The following is a 25,469-nucleotide window of genomic DNA, read 5'->3' as shown; positions in this document are numbered from 1 at the left end:
AGGAGGGGAGGATGATGAGGAGAGGATGAGGGAAGGATGCGGAGGGCTACAGGAAGCTTTTAAAGTTAATCCCTTTTGTTTCCCCTGTTGACCTCTAACCTTTAAACCCCCTGTCTGTGCAGGCGGAAGATGAGGAGGGCTACAGGAAGCTGATTGACCAGAAGAAGGACAAGCGTCTGGCGTATCTGCTGCAGCAGACTGACGAGTACGTAGCTAACCTCACTGACCTAGTCTACGAACACAAGGCTGCACAAGCAGCCAACATGAAGAAGAAGAAGAAGAAGCAGAAGAAGAAGGTGAGAGTTCTACACAGGTCACAGTTCAAATCTGGAGACCCAATGATATCTGTCTGGGGAAGCACTGATACCATGTTAGCAACATCATTATAGATCTGTGATATTTAGTGCTGTGTCACTAGCAACTTCCTGTTAATGTACCTGTGCTCACCTGTCCTGTCCTATCTGACCCATAGAATATTGATGAGAGCGGGGAAGGGATGAGTGGCATCGGGCCTGACGGGGAGGTAAGATTATAACACAACTCTATAGACTGAATGTTGATGGTCCTGAAACATCTCTTTGTACCAGATTGATTGACTTCTGTAGTGGCTAAATAAGTGTGTTTCCCCTCCAGTCCATGGATGATGTCTATAGTAGTAGTGTGTTGTCCCTCCAGCCCATGGATGATGTCTGTAGTAATAGTGTGTTGTCCCTACAGCCCATGGATGATGTCTGTAGTAATAGTGTTTTGTCCCTCCAGCCCATTGATGATGTCTGTAGTAATAGTGTGTTGTCCCTCCAGCCCATGGATGATGTCTGTAGTAGTAGTGTGTTGTCCCTCCAGTCCATGGATGATGTCTGTAGTAATAGTGTGTTGTCCCTCCAGCCCATGGATGATGTCTGTAGTAATAGTGTGTTGTCCCTCCAGTCCATGGATGATGTCTGTAGTAATAGTGTGTTGTCCCTCCAGCCCATGGATGATGTCTGTAGTAATAGTGTGTTGTCCCTCCAGCCCATGGATGATGTCTGTAGTAATAGTGTGTTGTCCCTCCAGCCCATGGATGATGTCTGTAGTAATAGTGTGTTGTCCCTCCAGTCCATGGATGATGTCTGTAGTAATAGTGTGTTGTCCCTCCAGTCCATGGATGACGTCTGTAGTAATAGTGTGTTGTCCCTCCAGCCCATGGATGACGTCTGTAGTAATAGTGTGTTGTCCCTCCAGTCCATGGATGATGTCTGTAGTAATAGTGTGTTGTCCCTCCAGTCCATGGATGATGTCTGTAGTAATAGTGTGTTGTCCCTCCAGTCCATGGATGATGTCTGTAGTAATAGTGTGTTGACCCTCCAGCCCATGGATGATGTCTGTAGTAATAGTGTGTTGTCCCTCCAGCCCATGGATGATGTCTGTAGTAATAGTGTGTTGTCCCTCCAGTCCATGGATGATGTCTGTAGTAATAGTGTGTTGTCCCTCCAGTCCATGGATGATGTCTGTAGTAATAGTGTGTTGTCCCTCCAGCCCATGGATGATGTCTGTAGTAATAGTGTGTTGTCCCTCCAGTCCATGGATGATGTCTGTAGTAATAGTGTGTTGTCCCTCCAGTCCATGGATGATGTCTGTAGTAATAGTGTGTTGTCCCTCCAGCCCATGGATGATGTCTGTAGTAATAGTGTGTTGTCCCTCCAGCCCATGGATGATGTCTGTAGTAATAGTGTGTTGTCCCTCCAGCCCATGGATGATGTCTGTAGTAATAGTGTGTTGTCCCTCCAGTCCATGGATGATGTCTGTAGTAATAGTGTGTTGTCCCTCCAGTCCATGGATGATGTCTGTAGTAATAGTGTGTTGTCCCTCCAGCCCATGGATGATGTCTGTAGTAATAGTGTGTTGTCCCTCCAGTCCATGGATGATGTCTGTAGTAATAGTGTGTTGTCCCTCCAGCCCATGGATGATGTCTGTAGTAATAGTGTGTTGTCCCTCCAGTCCATGGATGATGTCTGTAGTAATAGTGTGTTGTCCCTCCAGTCCATGGATGACGTCTGTAGTACTAGTGTGTTGTCCCTCCAGTCCATGGATGATGTCTGTAGTAATAGTGTGTTGACCCTCCAGCCCATGGATGATGTCTGTAGTAATAGTGTGTTGTCCCTCCAGCCCATGGATGATGTCTGTAGTAATAGTGTGTTGTCCCTCCAGTCCATGGATGATGTCTGTAGTAATAGTATGTTGTCCCTCCAGTCCATGGATGATGTCTGTAGTAATAGTGTGTTGTCCCTCCAGCCCATGGATGATGTCTGTAGTAATAGTGTGTTGTCCCTCCAGTCCATGGATGATGTCTGTAGTAATAGTGTGTTGTCCCTCCAGCCCATGGATGATGTCTGTAGTAATAGTGTGTTGTCCCTCCAGTCCATGGATGATGTCTGTAGTAATAGTGTGTTGTCCCTCCAGTCCATGGATGATGTCTGTAGTAATAGTGTGTTGTCCCTACAGCCCATGGATGATGTCTGTAGTAATAGTGTGTTGTCCCTCCAGTCCATGGATGATGTCTGTAGTAATAGTGTGTTGTCCCTCCAGCCCATGGATGATGTCTGTAGTAATAGTGTGTTGTCCCTCCAGCCCATGGATGATGTCTGTAGTAATAGTGTGTTGTCCCTCCAGCCCATGGATGATGTCTGTAGTAATAGTGTGTTGTCCCTCCAGCCCATGGATGATGTCTGTAGTAATAGTGTGTTGTCCCTCCAGCCCATGGATGATGTCTGTAGTAATAGTGTGTTGTCCCTCCAGCCCATGGATGATGTCTGTAGTAATAGTGTGTTGTCCCTCCAGTCCATGGATGATGTCTGTAGTAATAGTGTGTTGTCCCTCCAGCCCATGGATGATGTCTGTAGTAATAGTGTGTTGTCCCTCCAGCCCATGGATGATGTCTGTAGTAATAGTGTGTTGTCCTTCCAGCCCATGGATGATGTCTGTAGTAATAGTGTGTTGTCCCTCCAGTCCATGGATGATGTCTGTAGTAATAGTGTGTTGTCCCTCCAGTCCATGGATGACGTCTGTAGTAATAGTGTGTTGTCCCTCCAGCCCATGGATGATGTCTGTAGTAATAGTGTGTTGTCCCTCCAGTCCATGGATGATGTCTGTAGTAATAGTGTGTTGTCCCTCCAGCCCATGGATGATGTCTGTAGTAATAGTGTGTTGTCCCTCCAGTCCATGGATGATGTCTGTAGTAATAGTGTGTTGTCCCTCCAGTCCATGGATGACGTCTGTAGTAATAGTGTGTTGTCCCTCCAGTCCATGGATGATGTCTGTAGTAATAGTGTGTTGACCCTCCAGCCCATGGATGATGTCTGTAGTAATAGTGTGTTGTCCCTCCAGCCCATGGATGATGTCTGTAGTAATAGTGTGTTGTCCCTCCAGTCCATGGATGATGTCTGTAGTAATAGTATGTTGTCCCTCCAGTCCATGGATGATGTCTGTAGTAATAGTGTGTTGTCCCTCCAGCCCATGGATGATGTCTGTAGTAATAGTGTGTTGTCCCTCCAGTCCATGGATGATGTCTGTAGTAATAGTGTGTTGTCCCTCCAGCCCATGGATGATGTCTGTAGTAATAGTGTGTTGTCCCTCCAGTCCATGGATGATGTCTGTAGTAATAGTGTGTTGTCCCTCCAGTCCATGGATGATGTCTGTAGTAATAGTGTGTTGTCCCTACAGCCCATGGATGATGTCTGTAGTAATAGTGTGTTGTCCCTCCAGTCCATGGATGATGTCTGTAGTAATAGTGTGTTGTCCCTCCAGCCCATGGATGATGTCTGTAGTAATAGTGTGTTGTCCCTCCAGCCCATGGATGATGTCTGTAGTAATAGTGTGTTGTCCCTCCAGCCCATGGATGATGTCTGTAGTAATAGTGTGTTGTCCCTCCAGCCCATGGATGATGTCTGTAGTAATAGTGTGTTGTCCCTCCAGCCCATGGATGATGTCTGTAGTAATAGTGTGTTGTCCCTCCAGCCCATGGATGATGTCTGTAGTAATAGTGTGTTGTCCCTCCAGTCCATGGATGATGTCTGTAGTAATAGTGTGTTGTCCCTCCAGCCCATGGATGATGTCTGTAGTAATAGTGTGTTGTCCCTCCAGCCCATGGATGATGTCTGTAGTAATAGTGTGTTGTCCCTACAGCCCATTGATGAGAGCAGTCAGATGAGTGAGCTGCCAGTCAAAGTGATCCAGACAGAAACAGGGAAGGTTCTGCAGGGGCTCGACGCCCCCAAGTCCTCACAGTTGGAGGCCTGGCTAGAGATGAACCCTGGGTAAGACACATGAGAAAGTCCTGCATTATTGATATTTTCTAGTTTGTTGTATCATTTTGTTTGACTGGTAACCCGTCATTTTCCTTCTTTTGAACTCAGATATGAAGTTGCCCCAAGGTCAGACAGTGAGGAGAGCGGCTCAGAGTTTGAGGACGAGGTGAGTCTCATCTCTGTAAAGCTGACAGCCCATAGAGTTTAGAGGTCGACCGATTAATCGAAATGGCCGATTAATTAGGGCCGATTTCAAGTTTTCATAACAATCGGAAATCGGTATTTTTGGGCGCCGATTTCCGATTATAAAAAAAATAAAATAAAATATTTTTACATTTTTTTTAAATACCTTTTATTTACCTATGCAAGTCAGTTAAGAACACATTATTATTTTCAATGACAGCCTAGGAACTGTGGGTTAACTGCCTTGTTCAGGGGAAGAACGACAGATTTTCACCTTGTCAGCTCAGGGGTTCCAATCTTGCAACCGCACAGTTAACTAGTCCAACGCTCTAACCATTACACTCCACAAGTAGCCTGCCTGTTACGGAAATGCAGTAGAAGCCAAGGTAAATTGCTATCAAGCATTAAACTTATCTTATAAAAAACAATCAATCATAATCACTAGTTATAACTACTAATCCAGGTTAGCAGGCAATATTAACCAGGTGAAATTGTGTCACTTCTCTTGCGTTCATTGCACGCAGAGTCAGGGTATATGCAACAGTTTGGGCTGCCTGGCTCATTGCAAACTAATTTGCCAGAATTTTACGTAATTATGACATAACATTGAAGGTTGTGCAATGTAACAAGAATATTTAGATTTAGGGATGCCACCCGTTAGATAAAATACCGAACGGTTCCGTATTTCACTGAAATAATTAACGTTTTGTTTTCTAAATGATAATTTCCGGATTCGATCATATTAATGACCAAAGGCTCGTATTTCTGTGTGTTATTATGTTATAATTAAGTCTGATTTGATAGAGCAGTCTGACTGAGCAGCAGCAGGCCCGTAATCATCCATTCAAACAGCACTTTCGTGCGTTTTGCCAGCAGCTCTTCGCAAGCACAGCGCTGTTTATGACTTCAAGCCTATCAGCCTTATGGTGTAACCAATGTGAAATGGCTAGCTAGTTAGCTGGGTGTGCGCTAATACTGTTTCAAACGTCACTCGCTTTTAAATTTGGAGTAATTATTCCCCTTGCGCTGCAAGGGCCGCGGCTTTTGTGGAGCGATGGGTAACGATGCTTCGAGTGTGGCTGTTGTCAATGTGTTCCTGGTTCGAGCCCAGGTAGGGGCGAGGAGAGGGACGGAAGCTATACTGTTACACTGGCAATAATAAAGTGCCTATAAGAACATCCAATAGTCAAAGGTATATGAAATACAAATGGTATAGAGAGAAATAGTCCTATAATTCCTATAATAACTACAACCTAAAACTTCTTACCTGGGAATATTGAAGTCTCATGTTAAAAGGAACCACCAACTTTCATATGTTCTCATGTTCTGAGCAAGGAACTTAAACGTTAGCTTTTTTACATGGCACATATTTTACATGGCACACATTGTTTTTGCATAATTTAAACCAAATTGAAACCAAAACCAAATTGAACATGTTTAATTATTTATTTGAGGCTAAATTGATTTTATTTATGTTTTATATTAAGTTAAAATAAGTGTTAATTCAGTATTGTTGTAATTGTCATTATTACAAATAAAAACAATCGGCCGATTAATCGGTATCGGCTTTTTTGGTCCTCCAATAATCGGTATCAGCGTTGAAAAATTATAATCGGTCGACCTCTAATAGAGTTATATTGAGTCAAACCCTACTACACCAGACCTCTACACAATGACAGCCCACTACCACCACCATGCTGGACCACAAACCATCACACTACCACCACCATGCTGGACCCCAAACCATCACACTACCACCACCATGCTGGACCCCAAACCATCACACTACCACCACCATACTGACCCCAAACCATCACACTACCACCACCATGCTGGTCCCCAAACCATCACACTACCACCACCATGCTGACCCCAAACCATCACACTACCACCACCATGCTGGACCACAAACCATCACACTACCTCCACCATGCTGGACCCCAAACCATCACACTACCACCACCATGCTGGACCCCAAACCATCACACTACCACCACCATGCTGGACCCCAAACCATCACACTACCACCACCATGCTGGACCCCAAACCATCACACTACCACCACCATGCTGGACCACAAACCATCACATTACCACCACCATGCTGGACCCCAAACCATCACACTACCACCACCATGCTGGACCCCAAACCATCACACTACCACCACCATGCTGGACCCCAAACCATCACACTACCACCACCATGCTGGACCCCAAACCATCACACTACCACCACCATGCTGGACCCCAAACCATCACACTACCACCACCATGCTGGACCCCAAACCATCATAATACCACCACCATGCTGGACCCCAAACCATCACACTACCACCACCATGCTGGACCCCAAACCATCACACTACCACCACCATGCTGGACCCCAAACCATCACACTACCACCACCATGCTGGACCCCAAACCATCACACTACCACCACCATGCTGGACCCCAAACCATCACACTACCACCACCATGCTGGACCCCAAACCATCACACTACCACCACCATGCTGGACCCCAAACCATCACACTACCACCACCATGCTGACCCCAAACCATCACACTACCACCACCATGCTGGACCCCAAACCATCACACTACCACCACCATGCTGGACACCAAACCATCACACTACCACCACCATGCTGGACCCCAAACCATCACACTACCACCACCATGCTGGACCCGAAAACCATCACTCTACCAACATCACACTTGACCTTTGAAATGAGGTTCTTACTGTGGAGTGTTTGGTTTTAGGCCAGGCATATTGGGACCTATCTGTCCATAGAACATTCTACCAAGAGCAAATTTGAGTCAACGTTTTGGACGAGATGGGTCCCATTATTCCTGGTAAAAACTAAACACAGCATTCCACAGTAACTTTGTTTATGAAATAAATTAAATAAGTATGTAATTGTTGTGTTAGTTGTTCACTCAGGTTCCCTTTATCTAATATTAGGTTTTGGTTGAAGAGCTGATAACATTCAGTATCAAAAATATGCAAAAGTAGTGAAAATTTGAAAGGGGCAAATACTTTTTCACTGCACTGTAGTAAAACCCTTTCTGTGTGTTTCAGGATGAAGAGGAGGTCCCAGGAGTGTCCAGCCGGCCAGACTCTCAGTCTGAGGAGAAGAAGATCATCGATCCCAACAGTGACGAGTTCCCAGAGAAAGTAACCAAGCACATCATCGAGTAGGTCTCCCTTTCATACCCTAACCCTAACCTCTGACCCCTAATCCCTAGCCCATGCACATCATCAAGTAGGTCTCCCTTTCATACCCTAACCTCTGACCCCTAACCCATGCACATCATCGAGTAGGTCTCCTTTTTACACCCTAACCTCTGAACTCTAACCCTTAAACCATGCACATCATTGAGTAGGTCTCCCTTTCATACCCTAACCCTAATCTCTGACCCTTAACCCAAGCACATCATTGAGTAGGTCTCCCTTTCACACCCTACCCTCTGACCCCTAATCCATGCACATCATCGAGTAGGTCTCCCTTTCACACCCTAACCTCTGACCCCTAACCCATGCACATCATCGAGTAGGTCTCCCTTTCACACCCTAACCTCTGACCCCTAACCCAAGCACATCATCGAGTAGGTCTCCCTTTCACACCCTAACCTCTGACCCCTAACCCAAACACATCATTGAGTAGGTCTCCTTTTCACACCCTCATTTCTAACCTCTAACCCATGCACATCATCGAGTAGGTCTCCTTTTTACACCCTAACCTCTGAACCCTAACCCTTAACCCAAGCACATCATCGAGTAGGTCTCCCATTCACATGCTAACCTCTGACCCCTTACCCAAACACATCATTGAGTAGGTCTCCTTTTCCATCCCTAACCTCTGAACTTTAACCCCTAACCCAAGCACATGATCGAGTAGGTCTCCCATTCACACGTTAACCCCTAACCCAAGCACATCATCAAATAGGTCTCTCTTTCATACCCTAACCTCTGACCCCTAACCCATGCACATCATCGAGTAGGTCTCCTTTTTACAACCCAACCACTGAACTCTAACCCCTAAACCAAGCACATCATCGAGTAGGTCTCCTTTTTACACCCCAACCTCTGAACTCTAACCCCTAAACCAAGCACATCATCGAGTAGGTCTCCTTTTTACACCCCAACCTCTGAACTCTAACCCCTAAACCAAGCACATCATCGAGTAGGTCTCCTTTTTACACCCCAACCTCTGAACTCTAACCCCTAAACCAAGCACATCGAGTAGGTCTCCCTTTCATACCCTAACCCTAACCTCTGACCCCAAATCCCTAACCCATACACATCATTGAGTAGGTCTCCCTTTCATAACCTAACCTCTGACCCCTAACCCATGCACATCATCGAGTAGGTCTCCCTTTCAAACCCTAACATCTGAACCCTAACCCGTAACCTAAGCACATTATCGAGTATGTCTCCTTTTCAAACCCTAACCTCTGACCCCTAACCTAAGCACATTATCGAGTAGGTCTCTCCTTCAACTCTAACCTTTGAACCCTAACCCCTAATCGATACATATAATCAAGTAGGTCTTCCTTCACACCAGGGTTTCCGAAGTCCAAAAAAAGCCGATAGCGATTAATCGGACGATTTTCTATATATATTTGTAATAATGACAATTACTACCATACTGAATTAACTTTTATTTTAACTTAATGTAATACATAAATAAAATATATTTATTCTCAAATAAATATTGAAACATGCTCAATTTGGTTTAAATTATGCAAAAACAAAGTGTTGGAGAAGAAAGTAAAAGTGCAATATGTGCCATGTGAAAAAGCTAACGTTTCAGTTCCTTGCTCAGAACATGAGAACATATGAAAGCTGGTGGTTCCTTTTTAACATGAGTCTTCAATATTCCCAGGTAAGAGGTTTTAGTATGTAGTTATTATAGAAATTATAGGACTATTTCCCTCTATACCATTTGTTTTTCATATACATTTGACTATTGGATGTTCTTATAGGCACTTTAGTATTGCCTGTTACGATCTACTAGGTGTGGTGGGTGGAATCAGGCGCAGAGAGCAGGGTTCAGTCGTTTTCCTCAGATTTATTCCCCAGCGCAACAAAAACAGTCACGCCAACACACAGGGCGTAAATACGTTGCTAGTCCAAAACAACAACAGGACTAAACAGTCCGGAGAATAAATACAATAATAAATCACACCAACAAAACACAGAGTAACAAAAACAAGCCCGCACAAATACCCAGCGGGCCTAGTGCCCTTAAATACCCTACAAACAAATCCTAATACAAAACAGGTGTACCCAATTAACCAATAACCCAAAACAAACGGAAAGGGAATCGATGGCAGCTAATAGGCCGGCGACGACGACCGCCGAGCACCGCCCGAACAGGAAGAGGCACCATCCTCGGCGAGGTTCGTGACATTGCCAGTGTAACAGTATAGCTTCCGTCCCTCTCCTCGCCCCTACCTGTTGACCCGCGCTAACTAGCTAGCCATTTCACTTCGGTTACACCAGTCTAATCTCGGGAGTTGATAGGCTTGAAGTCATAAACAGCGCAATGCTTGAAGCACAGCGAAGAGCTGCTGGCAAATGCAAGAAAGTGCTGTCTTCACTGATATTTTCAACCTCTCCCTGATCCCATATGTAATAAGGCCAGCATCCCTGAGTTGCCTCTTCACTGTTGACATTGAGACTGGTGTTTTGTGGGTACTATTTAATGAAGCTGCCAGTTGAGGACTTGTGAAGCGTCTGTTTCTCAAACTAGACACGAATGTACTTGTGCTCAGTTGTGCACCGGGGCCTCCCACTTCTCTTTCTATTCTGGTTAGGGCCAGTTTGCGCTGTTCTGTGAAGGGAATAGTACACAGCGTTGTACGAGATCTTCAGTTTCTTGGCAATTTATTGCATGTAATAGCCTTCATTTCTCAGAACAAGAATAGACTGACGAATTTCAGAAGAAAGTTCTTTGTTTCTGCCCATGTTGAGCCTGAAATCGAACCCACAAATGCTGATGCTCCAGATACTCGACTAGTCTAAAGAAGGACAGTTTTATTGCTTCTTTAATCAGAACAACAGTTTTCAGCTGTGCTAACATAATTGCAAAAGTGTTTTCTAATGATCAATTAGTCTTTTAAAATTATCAACTTGGATTAGCTAACACAACGTGCCAGTAGAACACAGGAGTGATAAAAAATCAGCCGTTTGCTGCTACAATAGTCACTTACAACATTAACAATGTCTACACTGTATTTCTGATCACTTTGATGTTATTTTAATGGACAAAAAGGTGCTTTTCTTTAAAAAACAAGGACATTTCTAAGTGACCCCAAACACGGTAGTGTACATACTTTGACTTAGACTTAAAGCATTGTGCAACCTCATGGGTAAGCTATAGGCATTGTCTTTCAGCTGAAAGAAAGTGAATTTCCGCTCTTTTGGGCGTTAAAAATAGGTCATTAACATATGTTTTATACATCTTAGGTCTGCAAAGCAGGATGTTGATGATGAGTACACGGTGCCAGAGACTGAACTGACCATCTTCCAGCAGTCCTACTACGGTGTGGCTCACGCCATCATTGAGAGGGTCGACAAACAGTCTTCGCTGCTCATCAACGGCATGCTCAAACACTACCAGGTAAACCTAGCTCAAACACTACCAGGTAAACCTAGCTCAAACACTAACAGGTAAACCTACCTCAAACACTACCAGGTAAACCTAACTCAAACACTACCAGGTAAACCTAGCTCAAACACTACCAGGTAAACCTAGCTCAAACACTACCAGGTAAACCTAACTCAAACACTACCAGGTAAACCTAGCTCAAACACTACCAGGTAAACCTAACTCAAACACTACCAGGTAAACCTAGCTCAAACACTACCAGGTAAACCTAGCTCAAACACTACCAGGTAAACCTAGCTCAAACACTACCAGGTAAACCTAGCTCAAACACTAACAGGTAAACCTACCTCAAACACTACCAGGTAAACCTAACTCAAACACTACCAGGTAAACCTAGCTCAAACACTACCAGGTAAACCTAGCTCAAACACTACCAGGTAAACCTAGCTCAAACACTACCAGGTAAACCTAGCTCAAACACTACCAGGTAAACCTAGCTCAAACACTACCAGGTAAACCTAGCTCAAACACTACCAGGCAAACCTAGCTCAAACACTACCAGGTAAACCTAACTCAAACACTACCAGGTAAACCTAGCTCAAACACTACCAGGTAAACCTAGCTCAAACACTACCAGGTAAACCTAGCTCAAACACTACCAGGTAAACCTAGCTCAAACACTACCAGGTAAACCTAGCTCAAACACTACCAGGTAAACCTAGCTCAAACACTACCAGGTAAATCTAGCTCAAACACTACCAGGTAAACCTAACTCAAACACTACCAGGTAAACCTAGCTCAAACACTACCAGGTAAACCTAGCTCAAACACTACCAGGTAAACCTAGCTCAAACACTACCAGGTAAACCTAGCTCAAACACTACCAGGTAAACCTAGCTCAAACACTACCAGGTAAACCTAGCTCAAACACTACCAGGTAAATCTAGCTCAAACACTACCAGGTAAACCTAACTCAAACACTACCAGGTAAACCTAGCTCAAACACTACCAGGTAAACCTAGCTCAAACACTACCAGGTAAACCTAGCTGAAATACTACCAGGTAAACCTAGCTCAAACACTACCAGGTAAACCTAGCTCAAACACTACCAGGTAAACCTAGCTCAAACACTACCAGGTAAACCTAGCTCAAACACTACCAGGTAAACCTAGCTGAAATACTACCAGGTAAACCTAGCTCAAACACTACCAGGTAAACCTAGCTCAAACACTACCAGGTAAACCTAGCTCAAACACTACCAGGTAAACCTAACTCAAACACTACCAGGTAAACCTAGCTCAAACACTACCAGGTAAACCTAACTCAAACACTACCAGGTAAACCTAGCTCAAACACTACCAGGTAAACCTAGCTGAAATACTACCAGGTAAACCTAGCTCAAACACTACCAGGTAAACCTAGCTCAAACACTACCAGGTAAACCTAGCTCAAACACTACCAGGTAAACCTTCCTCAAACAATACCAGGTAAACCTAGCTCAAACACTACCAGGTAAACCTAACTCAAACACTACCAGGTAAACCTAGCTCAAACACTACCAGGTAAACCTAACTCAAACACTACCAGGTAAACCTAGCTCAAACACTACCAGGTAAACCTAGCTGAAATACTACCAGGTAAACCTAGCTCAAACACTACCAGGTAAACCTAGCTCAAACACTACCAGGTAAACCTAGCTCAAACACTACCAGGTAAACCTAGCTCAAACACTACCAGGTAAACCTACCTCAAACAATACCAGGTAAACCTAGCTCAAACACTACCAGGTAAACCTAACAGGTGCATGGTCTGGAGTGGAGGGTGTCTCTGTTAACCTCTTCTTCTCTCTGTGTTTTAGGTTGAGGGTGTCTCTGTTAACTTCTTCTTCTCTCTATGTTTTAGGTGCAGGGTCTGGAGTGGAGGGTGTCTCTGTTAACCTCTTCTTCTCTCTATGTTTTAGGTGCAGGGTCTGGAGTGGAGGGTGTCTCTGTTAACCTCTTCTTCTCTCTGGGTTGCAGGGTCTGGAGTGGAGGGTGTCTCTGTTAACCTCTTCTTCTCTCTGGGTTACAGGTGCTGGGTCTAGAGTGGAGGGTGTCTCTGTTAACCTCTTCTTCTCTCTATATTTTAGGTGCAGGGTCTGGAGTGTAGGGTGTCTCTGTTAACCTCTTCTTCTCTCTATGTTTCAGGTGCAGGGTCTGGAGTGGAGGGTGTCTCTGTTAACTTCTTCTTCTCTCTGTGTTTTAGGTGGAGGGTGTCTGTTAACCTCTTCTTCTCTCTGGGTTGCAGGTGCAGGGTCTAGAGTGGAGGGTGTCTCTTTTAACCTCTTCTTCTCTATGTTTTAGGTGCAGGGTCTGGAGTGGAGGGTGTCTCTGTTAACCTCTTCTTCTCTCTATGTTTTAGGTGCAGGGTCTGGAGTGGAGGGTGTCTCTGTTAACCTCTTCTTCTCTCTGGGTTACAGGTGCAGGGTCTAGAGTGGAGGGTGTCTCTGTTAACCTCTTCCTCTCTATGTTTTAGGTGCAGGGTCTGGAGTGGAGGGTGTCTCTGTTAACCTCTTCTTCTCTCTGGGTTACAGGTGCAGGGTCTGGAGTGGAGGGTGTCTCTGTTAACCTCTTCCTCTCTATGTTTTAGGTGCAGGGTCTGGAGTGGAGGGTGTCTCTGTTAACCTCTTCTTCTCTCTGGGTTACAGGTGCAGGGTCTAGAGTGGAGGGTGTCTCTGTTAACCTCTTCCTCTCTATGTTTTAGGTGCAGGGTCTGGAGTGGAGGGTGTCTCTGTTAACCTCTTCTTCTCTCTGGGTTACAGGTGCAGGGTCTGGAGTGGAGGGTGTCTCTGTTAACCTCTTCTTCTCTCTATGTTTTAGGTGCAGGGTCTGGAGTGGAGGGTGCCTCTGTTAACCTCTTCCTCTCTATGTTTTAGGTACAGGGTCTGGAGTGGAGGGTGTCTCTGTTAACCTCTTCTTCTCTCTATGTTTTAGGTGCAGGGTCTGGAGTGGAGGGCGTCTCTGTTAACCTCTTCTTCTCTCTGGGTTACAGGTGCAGGGTCTGGAGTGGAGGGTGTCTCTGTTAACCTCTTCTTCTCTCTATGTTTTAGGTGCAGGGTCTGGAGTGGAGGGTGTCTCTGTTAACCTCTTCTTCTCTCTATGTTTTAGGTGCAGGGTCTGGAGTGGAGGGTGTCTCTGTTAACCTCTTCTTCTCTCTGGGTTACAGGTGCAGGGTCTGGAGTGGTAGGTGTCTCTGTTAACCTCTTCTTCTCTCTGTGTTTTAGGTGCAGGGTCTGGAGTGGAGGGTGTCTCTGTTAACCTCTTCTTCTCTCTATGTTTTAGGTGCAGGGTCTGGAGTGGAGGGTGTCTCTGTTAACTTCTTCTTCTCTCTATGTTTTAGGTGCAAGGTCTGGAGTGGAGGGTGTCTCTGTTAACCTCTTCTTCTCTCTATGTTTTAGGTGCAGGGTCTGGAGTGGAGGGTGTCTCTGTTAACCTCTTCTTCTCTCTATGTTTTAGGTGCAGGGTCTGGAGTGGAGGGTGTCTCTGTTAACCTCTTCCTCTCTCTGGGTTACAGGTGGAGGGTGTCTCTGTTAACCTCTTCTTCTTTCTATGTTTTAGGTGCAGGGTCTGGAGTGGAGGGTGTCTCTGTTAACCTCTTCTTCTCTCTATGTTTTAGGTGCAGGGTCTGGAGTGGAGTGTGTCTCTGTTAACCTCTTCTTCTCTCTGTGTTTTAGGTGGAGGGTGTCTCTGTTAACCTCTTCTTCTTTCTATGTTTTAGGTGCAGGGTCTGGAGTGGAGGGTGTCTCTGTTAACCTCTTCTTCTCTCTATGTTTTAGGTGCAGGGTCTGGAGTGGAGGGTGTCTCTGTTAACCTCTTCTTCTCTCTATGTTTCAGGTGCAGGGTCTGGAGTGGAGGGTGTCTCTGTTAACCTCTTCTTCTCTCTATGTTTCAGGTGCAGGGTCTGGAGTGGAGGGTGTCTCTGTTAACTTCTTCTTCTCTCTATGTTTTAGGTGCAGGGTCTGGAGTGGATGGTGTCTCTGTACAACAATAATCTGAATGGTATCCTGGCTGATGAGATGGGGCTGGGCAAGACCATCCAGACCATCGCCCTCATTACATACCTCATGGAACACAAGAGACTCAACGGACCCTACCTCATCATCGTTCCACTATCGTATGTTTCCTCCTTATTATAACCCTGCACACTAACCCCTGACCCTACCTCACCATCATTCCACCATCGTATGTTTCCTCCTTATTATAACCCTGCCCACTAACCCCTGACCCTACCTCACCATCATTCCACCATCGTATGTTTCCTCCTTATTATAACCCTGCCCACTAACCCCTGACCCTACCTCACCATCATTACACTATCGTATGTTACCTCCCTGCTTCTTTCATGAGTCTCAGCTAAAGAAGAACATTGCTTTTATATTACAAACAGTTTTATCATCAGTCTGTTTACTGAAACTAGTCATGGCTCTTAAAGGCCCAGTGCATTCAAAAATGTGATTTTTCTGTGTTTTATATATATATTTTTCCACACTGAAGTTGGAATAATACTGTGAAATTGTGAAAATGATGCTAGTTCTGTTTTAGTGTTAGGTAATTTTTTGTGTTTGATGGCTCCATCCCTCAACCCACCAGCAGAGCAGACCACGTTAGCTGTGTCTTTTGTCTTGTTGTTTATTAGGATCCCCATTAGCTGTTGCAGTACCTACTCTTCCTGGGGTCCACACAAAGCATGAAGCATGACATAATACAGAACATTAATAGACAAGAAGAGCTCAAGGAAAGAACTACTTAAATGTAAAACAATAAGAATATAACTAAAAGGTTCTGTACTGACTCAATACATAGAAAGAAAACACAAAGGCCTATTAAAACAGAAATACCTGAAATATGGCCTCCTATTACATATTTTTTATTTTATTTCACCTTTATTTAACCAGGTAGGCAAGTTGAGAACAAGTTCTCATTTACAATTGCGACCTGGCCAAGATAAAGCAAAGCAGTTCGACACATACAACGACACAGAGTTACACATGGAGTAAAACAAACATACAGTCAATAATACAGTATAAACAAGTCTGTATACGATGTGAGCAAATGAGGTGAGATAAGGGAGGTAAAGGCAAAAAGGCCATGGTGGCAAAGTAAATACAATATAGCAAGTAAAACACTGGAATGGCAGATTTGCAATGGGAGAATGTGCAAAGTAGAAATAAAAATAATGGGGTGCAAAGGAGCAAAATAAATAAATAAATTAAATACAGTAGGGAAAGAGGTAGTTGTTTGGGCTAAATTATAGGTGGGCTATGTACAGGTGCAGTAATCTGTGAGCTGCTCTGACAGTTGGTGCTTAAAGCTAGCGAGGGAGATGTGTTTCCAGTTTCAGAGATTTTTGTAGTTCGTTCCAGTCATTGGCAGCAGAGAACTGGAAGGAGAGGCGGCCAAAGAAATAATTGGTTTTGGGGGTGACTAGAGAGATATACCTGCTGGAGCGAGTGCTACAGGTGGGAGATGCAATGGTGACCAGCGAGCTGAGATAAGGGGGGACTTTACCTAGCAGGGTCTTGTAGATGACATGGAGCCAGTGGGTTTGGCGACGAGTATGAAGCGAGGGCCAGCCAACGAGAGCGTACAGGTCGCAATGGTGGGTAGTATATGGGGCTTTGGTGACAAAACGGATTGCACTGTGATAGACTGCATCCAATTTGTTGAGTAGGGTATTGGAGGCTATTTTGTAAATGACATCGCCAAAGTCGAGGATTGGTAGGATGGTCAGTATTACAAGGGTATGTTTGGCAGCATGAGTGAAGGATGCTTTGTTGCGAAATAGGAAGCCAATTCTAGATTTAACTTTGGATTGGAGATGTTTGATATGGGTCTGGAAGGAGAGTTTACAGTCTAGCCAGACACCTAAGTATTTGTAGTTGTCCACGTATTCTAAGTCAGAGCCGTCCAGAGTAGTAATGTTGGACAGGCGGGTAGGTACAGGTAGCGATCGGTTGAAGAGCATGCATTTAGTTTTACTTGTATTTAAGAGCAATTGGAGGCCACGGAAGGAGAGTTGTACATAGTGTCCAAAGAAGGGCCAGAAGTATACAGAATGGTGTCGTCTGCGTAGAGGTGGATCAGAGACTCACCAGCAGCAAGAGCGACCTCATTGATGTATACAGAGAAGAGAGTCGGTCCAAGAATTGAACCCTGTGGCACCCCCATAGAGACTGCCAGAGGTCCGGACAGCAGACCCTCCGATTTGACACACTGAACTCTATCAGAGAAGTAGTTGGTGAACCAGGCGAGGCAATCATTTGAGAAACCAGAGCTGTCGAGTCTGCCGATGAGGATGTGGTGATTGACAGAGTCAAAAGCCTTGGCCAGATCAATGAATACGGCTGCACAGTAATGTTTCTTATCGATGGCGGTTAAGATATAATTTAGGACCTTGAGCGTGGCTGAGGTGCACCCATGACCAGCTCTGAAACCAGATTGCATAGCGGAGAAGGTATGGTGAGATTCGAAATGGTCGGCTTTCGAAGGCTTTCGAAGACCTTAGAAAGGCATGGTAGGATAGATATAGGTCTGTAGCAGTTTGGGTCAAGAGTGTCACCCCCTTTGAAGAGGGGGATGACCGCAGCTGCTTTCCAATCTTTGGGAATCTCAGACGACACGAAAGAGAGGTTGAACAGGCTAGTAATAGGGGTGGCAACAATTTTGGCAGATAATTTTAGAAAGAAAGGGTCCAGATTGTCTAGCCCGGCTGATTTGTAGGGGTCCAGATTTTGCAGCTCATTCAGAACATCAGCTGAGCAGATTTGGGAGAAGGAGAAATGGGGAAGGCTTGGGCGAGTTGTTGTGGGGGGTGCAGTGCTGTTGACCGGGGTATGAGTAGCCAGGTGGAAAGCATGGCCAGCCGTAGAAAAATGCTTATTGAAATTCTCAATTATGGTGGATTTATCAGTGGTGACAGTGTTTCCTATCTTCAGTGCAGTGGGCAGCTGGGAGGAGGTGTTCTTATTCTCCATAGACTTTACAGTGTCCCAGAACTTTTTTGAGTTAGTGTTGCAGGAAGCAAATTTCTGCTTGAAAAAGCTAGCCTTGGCTTTTCTAACTGCCTGTGTATAATGGTTTCTAGCTTCCCTGAACAGCTGCATATCACGGGGGCTGTTCGATGCTAATGCAGAACGCCATAGGATGTTTTTGTGTTGGTTAAGGGCAGTCAGGTCTGGGGAGAACCAAGGGCTATATCTGTTCCTGGTTCTAAATTTCTTGAATGGGGCATGTTTATTTAAGATGGTTAGGAAGGCATTTTAAAAGAATATCCAGGCATCCTCTACTGACGGGATGAGATCAATATCCTTCCAGGATACCCCGGCCAGGTCGATTAGAAAGGCCTGCTCGCTGAAGTGTTTCAGGGAGCGTTTTACAGTGATGAGTGGAGGTCGTTTGACCGCTGACCCATTACGGATGCAGGCAATGAGGCAGTGATCGCTGAGATCTTGGTTGAAAACAGCAGAGGTGTATTTAGAGGGCAAGTTGGTTAGGATGATATCTATGAGGGTGCCCGTGTTTAAGGCTTTGGGGAGGTACCTGGTAGGTTCATTGATAATTTGTGTGAGGTTGAGGGCATCAAGTTTAGATTGTAGGATTGCTGGGGTGTTAAGCATGTTCCAGTTTAGGTCGCCTAGCAGCACAAGCTCTGAAGATAGATGGGGGGCAATCAGTTCACATATGGTGTCCAGAGCACAGCTGGGGGCAGAGGGTGGTCTATAGCAGGCGGCAACAGTGAGAGACTTGTTTTTAGAGAGGTGGATTTTTAAAAGTAGAAGTTCAAATTGTTTGGGTACAGACCTGGATAGTAGGACAGAACTCTGTAGGCTATCTTTGCAGTAGATTGCAACACCGCCCCCTTTGGCAGTTCTATCTTGTCTGAAAATGTTGTAGTTTGGAATTAAAATGTCTGAATTTTTGGTGGTCTTCCTAAGCCAGGATTCAGACACAGCTAGAACATCCGGGTTGGCAGAGTGTGCTAAAGCAGTGAATAGAACAAACTTAGGGAGGAGGCTTCTAATGTTAACATGCATGAAACCAAGGCTATTACGGTTACAGAAGTCGTCAAAAGAGAGCGCCTGGGGAATAGGAGTGGAGCTAGGCACTGCAGGGCCTGGATTCACCTCTACATCGCCAGAGGAACAGAGTAGGAGTAGAATAAGGGTGCGGCTAAAAGCAATAAGAATTGGTCGTTTAGAACGTCTGGAACAGAGAGTAAAAGGAGGTTTCTGGGGGCGATAAAATAGCATCAAGGTATAATGTACAGACAAAGGTATGGTAGGATGTGAATACAGTGGAGGTAAACCTAGGTATTGAGTGATGAAGAGAGAGATATTGTCTCTAGAAACATCATTGAAACCAGGAGATGTCATTGCATGTGTGGGTTGTGGAACTAATAGGTTGGATAAGGTATAATGAGCAGGACTAGAGGCTCTACAGTGAAATAAGCCAATAAACACTAACCAGAACAGCAATGGACAAGGCATATTGACATTAAGGAGAGGCATGCTCAGTCGAGTGATCAAAAGGGTCCAGTGAGTGGAGAGGTTGGTTGGGGGTCACGGCGATTTAGACAGCTAAATCGGTAGCAAGCTAGCATAGGCGCAAGCTAGCATAGAATGGAGGTCTGTTATTAGCCAACTCTTGCGTTCCGTCAGTAGATTAGTGGGTTTCCGTGTGGTAGAGGGGATTAATCCAAATCACACAACAACAACAAAAATAAAAACAATAGATATAGTTATAGAGGCCCAAGAAGAAAAATAAATAAATAAATAAAAATAAAATAAAAATTGTCCGATTGTCTATTCAGATAGCAGCCGATAAGATAGCCAACGGCTAGCAGGCCGCAGATGGGCGCCCAGGCAACGTTGCGCCGGAGGAGCCAGCCGGACAATTCCCTCGGGTAGACAACGTCGGCAGTCCAACTGTGAAGGCCCGGTGGGGCTCCGCGTAGGCAGCAAAACGGGTCCGGATAGGTGACTGCAGCCCAGGAGTGATTGATGGAACTCTTCAGCTGGCTAGCTCCGGAACAATTGATGTTAGCTCCGGAATCGACGAAAGCCGATAGTCACACGGATAGCAGCTAGCTAGCTGTGAGATCCAGGTATGGATGTCCAGAGCCAGCGGCCGAAATCCGGTATGTTCCCTTCCGAGCCGCGCTGCGCTGCACCGCGCCGTACAAAACTGGCGATAGATTCTCGAGAGCCGATGACCACAAACCGTGGTTAGCTGAGTACTAACGATTAGCCAGTAAATAAGCTAACTAGCTTCTGAACCAGCTTCAGAGTAGCTTCTAGAGTAGCTTCTGGACCAGCTTCTGGCTAGCTCCCGGCTAGCTTCTGGCTAATTTCTGGCTAGCCTCTCGGAGGATTACAGATCTGAGGTAAATAATACTTTTTTATATAAATATAAATTGGTGAAGCGGATTGCAGGAGAGTGTTCTGAAGATGAGTTTTTGGAAAATTAAAAATGTATGTGAAAAAAAAGTTGTAAATATATCTATATATTTATATACACGACAGGACGAGGACAAAAATACGTCTGAACTGCTATGCCATCTTGGGACATATGACACATATATATAATGTAAACTCTAATTTCAAATTAAACCAAATATTTTGCACTGAAACGACACTGTTTCAATCTAATTTTCAGCCAATTTACAAGCAACTACTTTATAAATGAATTGTTACAAATCAGCTAGTCAACTAGCCTACTATTATTAGCCCTAGTAGCCTGCTAACGTTACGTTGACACTGCATGAGTCAGCCAGTTGCGATCAACACCTAGCTTGCAGCTACATTGAAGTACACCAACATTTTGGAAATACCGAATGCCATCTAACCAGTTATCAAGTAATGGTACCAGTATATGCAGTTATCTTAGCCAGCAAGCCAGCCAACAACCACAGACGGGTTAGTTAAGAGAGCGGAGACTTACTGATTGAAGGCAGAGTTAGCTACCAAAGAAGAGCCAAAGAAGAGCCAAAGAGAAACCTTCAGAGGGACAGTCAGATAGCTAATCCAATAACCATAGTGAGGTAATTCCACATTGAATTTAACTGGTTTATCTCCATCACTGCGGACACTCTGTGTACAGGTATGTCAGTAGGAAATATAGGTTGCAGGTCTTCACATTCAGTTATACTCAGTCATCTAAGTCCTCTAGGGTGAAATGAGCACTGCATACAGTAGACATGTGCATGGTTCCCATTCTCCAATCCGCTGGCTTCAACCTGACAAACCGTTTTTAGGCCACAAATGAGTCGTAACCCCATCCTTGTGGGTATTACTACACTAGCTACAAACAACGGAAAACTACTACAACATGGCACAATAACAGATAGTGCACGAAATCTAATATTAAGGAAGTCTTGAGGTTTTGCTCGCCTGAGGTAGAGTATCTAATGATAAGATGTAGACCACACTATTTTCCAAGAAAGACTTAATCAATATTTTTCTAGTTGTCTATTTACCACCACAAACCGATGCTGGCACTAAGACGGCACTCAACCAGCTGTATAAGGCCATAAGCAAACAAGAAAATGCTCATCTAGAGGCGGCGCTCCTTGTGGCCGGGGACTTTAATGCAGGGAAACTTAAATCCGTTTTACCTGATTTCTACTAGCATGTTAAATGTGCAACCAGAGGAGAAATAACTCGAGACCACCTTTACTACACACACAGATACGTACAAAGCTCTCCCTTGCCCTCCATTTGGCAAATCTGACCATAACTCTTATCTTACTGATTCCTGCTTACAAGCAAAAACTAAAGCAGGAAGTAGTGTCCAACAAGCTTTCTCTGCCGTTAACCTTGTTCTGAACACCTCCAAAACAAATGTCATGTGGTTTAGTAAGAAGAATGCCCCTCTCGCCACAGGTGTGATTACTACCTCTGAGGGTTAAGAGCTTGAGGTTGTCACCTCATACATGGTATGCTAGATGCTACAAAATCAAATCAAATCAAACTTTATTTGTCACATGCGCCGAATACATCAATTGTAGACCGCCGAATACATCAATTGTAGACCTTACCGTGAAATGCTTACTTACAAGCCCTTAACCAACAGTGCAGTTCAAGAAGAGTTAAGAAAATATTTATAAATAAACAAATTTTTTGTTATTTTTTTAAATAAATAATAAATAAAGAGGCTATATACAGGGGATACTGGTACCGAGTCAATGTGCGGCGGTACAGGTTAGAGTTAATTTGTAAATGTAGGTAGGGATGAAGTGTCTGCATAGATAATAAAAAGCAAGTAGCAGCAGTGTACAGAACAAATGGGGGGGGGTTAATGTAATAGTCCGGTGGCCATTTGATTAATTGTCCAGCAGTCTAATGGCTTGGGGGTAGAAGCTGTTAACCTCTCTTGGGTAGGGGGCAGTATTTTCACATCCGGATGAAAAGCGTGCCCAAAGTAAACTGCCTGTTACTCGGGCCCAGAAGCGAGGATATGCATATAATCGGTAGATTTGGATAGAAAACACTCGAAAACAGTCTGACTGGGGTGGCTGGAGTCTCTTGACAATTTTATGGGCTTTCCTCTGACACTGCCAATTATATAGGGCCTGGATGGCAGGGAGCTTGGCCCCAGTGATGTACTGGGATGTACGCACTACCCTCTGTCGCGCCTTACGGTCAAAGGCCGAGCAGTTGCCGTACCAGGCGGTGATGCAACCGGTAAGGATGCTCTCGATGGTGCAGCTGTAGAACTTTTTGAGGATCTGCCCTTCTCTCAGCATATATCAAAGCTGCAGGCTAAGGTTAAATCTTAACTCGGTTTCCTCCATCGTAATCGCTCCTCTTTCACCACAGCTGCCAACTAACCCTGTTTCAGATGACCATCCTACCCAGAGATGTAATTTATAGATCTGCAGGTAAGGGTGGTGTCGAGCGGCTAGATGTTCTTTACCATCGGCCATCAGATTTGCCACCAACGCTCCTTATAGGACACAAACGCAGCACCGTTTGATTCCCCTCATGTAAAACAACAGAACTAGTAGAGAGTAGACGAGTCAGTCCGCAGCACCGTTGGATTCCCCTCATGTAAAACAACAGAACTAGTAGAGAGTAGACGAGTCAGTCCGCAGCACCGTTTGATTCCCCTCATGTAAAACAACAGAACTAGTAGAGAGTAGACGAGTCAGTCCGCAGCACCGTTGGATTCCCCTCATGTAAAACAACAGAACTAGTAGAGAGTAGACGAGTCAGTCCGCAGCACCGTTGGATTCCCCTCATGTAAAACAACAGAACTAGTAGAGAGTAGACGAGTCAGTCCGCAGCACCGTTGGATTCCCCTCATGTAAAACAACAGAACTAGTAGAGAGTAGACGAGTCAGTCCGCAGCACCGTTGGATTCCCCTCATGTAAAACAACAGAACTAGTAGAGAGTAGACGAGTCAGTCCGCAGCACCGTTGGATTCCCCTCATGTAAAACAACAGAACTAGTAGAGAGTAGACGAGTCAGTCCGCAGCACCGTTGGATTCCCCTCATGTAAAACAACAGAACTAGTAGAGAGTAGACGAGTCAGTCCGCAGCACCGTTGGATTCCCCTCATGTAAAACAACAGAACTAGTAGAGAGTAGACGAGTCAGTCCGCAGCACCGTTGGATTCCCCTCATGTAAAACAACAGAACTAGTAGAGAGTAGACGAGTCAGTCCGCAGCACCGTTGGATTCCCCTCATGTAAAACAACAGAACTAGTAGAGAGTAGACGAGTCAGTCCGCAGCACCGTTGGATTCCCCTCATGTAAAACAACAGAACTAGTAGAGAGTAGACGAGTCAGTCCGCAGCACCGTTGGATTCCCCTCATGTAAAACAACAGAACTAGTAGAGAGTAGACGAGTCAGTCCGCAGCACCGTTGGATTCCCCTCATGTAAAACAACAGAACTAGTAGAGAGTAGACGAGTCAGTCCGCAGCACCGTTGGATTCCCCTCATGTAAAACAACAGAACTAGTAGAGAGTAGACGAGTCAGTCCGCAGCACCGTTGGATTCCCCTCATGTAAAACAACAGAACTAGTAGAGAGTAGACGAGTCAGTCCGCAGCACCGTTGGATTCCCCTCATGTAAAACAACAGAACTAGTAGAGAGTAGACGAGTCAGTCCGCAGCACCGTTGGATTCCCCTCATGTAAAACAACAGAACTAGTAGAGAGTAGACGAGTCAGTCCGCAGCACCGTTGGATTCCCCTCATGTAAAACAACAGAACTAGTAGAGAGTAGACGAGTCAGTCCGCAGCACCGTTGGATTCCCCTCATGTAAAACAACAGAACTAGTAGAGAGTAGACGAGTCAGTCCGCAGCACCGTTGGATTCCCCTCATGTAAAACAACAGAACTAGTAGAGAGTAGACGAGTCAGTCCGCAGCACCGTTGGATTCCCCTCATGTAAAACAACAGAACTAGTAGAGAGTAGACGAGTCAGTCCGCAGCACCGTTTGATTCCCCTCATGTAAAACAACAGAACTAGTAGAGAGTAGACGAGTCAGTCCGCAGCACCGTTGGATTCCCCTCATGTAAAACAACAGAACTAGTAGAGAGTAGACGAGTCAGTCCGCAGCACCGTTTGATTCCCCTCATGTAAAACAACAGAACTAGTAGAGAGTAGACGAGTCAGTCCGCAGCACCGTTGGATTCCCCTCATGTAAAACAACAGAACTAGTAGAGAGTAGACGAGTCAGTCCGCAGCACCGTTTGATTCCCCTCATGTAAAACAACAGAACTAGTAGAGAGTAGACGAGTCAGTCCGCAGCACCGTTGGATTCCCCTCATGTAAAACAACAGAACTAGTAGAGAGTAGACGAGTCAGTCCGCAGCACCGTTTGATTCCCCTCATGTAAAACAACAGAACTAGTAGAGAGTAGACGAGTCAGTCCGCAGCACCGTTGGATTCCCCTCATGTAAAACAACAGAACTAGTAGAGAGTAGACGAGTCAGTCCGCAGCACCGTTTGATTCCCCTCATGTAAAACAACAGAACTAGTAGAGAGTAGACGAGTCAGTCCGCAGCACCGTTGGATTCCCCTCATGTAAAACAACAGAACTAGTAGAGAGTAGACGAGTCAGTCCGCAGCACCGTTTGATTCCCCTCATGTAAAACAACAGAACTAGTAGAGAGTAGACGAGTCAGTCCGCAGCACCGTTGGATTCCCCTCATGTAAAACAACAGAACTAGTAGAGAGTAGACGAGTCAGTCCGCAGCACCGTTTGATTCCCCTCATGTAAAACAACAGAACTAGTAGAGAGTAGACGAGTCAGTCCGCAGCACCGTTGGATTCCCCTCATGTAAAACAACAGAACTAGTAGAGAGTAGACGAGTCAGTCCGCAGCACCGTTTGATTCCCCTCA

The 25,469-nt window shown here is 45.1% G+C and overlaps 1 protein-coding gene across 9 annotated transcripts in view; it reads left to right on the top strand.

Moving 5' to 3' along the window:
• Window positions 1-25,469, top strand: part of smarca2 (SWI/SNF related, matrix associated, actin dependent regulator of chromatin, subfamily a, member 2) — a 217,922-nt gene that overhangs the window by 47,371 nt on the left and 145,082 nt on the right. For all 9 annotated transcript variants that reach the window (XR_005034778.1, XM_036936591.1, XM_036936589.1 and 6 more), the window contains 7 exons: window positions 123-296; window positions 473-523; window positions 4,162-4,292; window positions 4,392-4,449; window positions 7,547-7,662; window positions 10,940-11,093; window positions 15,070-15,233. Coding sequence is in view for 8 of the 9 variants with exons in the window: in XM_036936591.1 (XP_036792486.1) it covers window positions 123-296; window positions 473-523; window positions 4,162-4,292; window positions 4,392-4,449; window positions 7,547-7,662; window positions 10,940-11,093; window positions 15,070-15,233 (848 nt within the window). In the remaining variant the exon portion in view is untranslated. The remainder of the gene's footprint in view (window positions 1-122; window positions 297-472; window positions 524-4,161; window positions 4,293-4,391; window positions 4,450-7,546; window positions 7,663-10,939; window positions 11,094-15,069; window positions 15,234-25,469) is intronic.

Source organism: Oncorhynchus mykiss, chromosome 11 (genome assembly GCF_013265735.2).
Source record: "Oncorhynchus mykiss isolate Arlee chromosome 11, USDA_OmykA_1.1, whole genome shotgun sequence".
NCBI classification, from domain to species: Eukaryota; Metazoa; Chordata; class Actinopteri; order Salmoniformes; family Salmonidae; genus Oncorhynchus; species Oncorhynchus mykiss.
The sequence above is the reverse complement of the archived record's forward strand: the minus strand, read 5'-3'. Positions and strand labels throughout refer to the sequence as shown.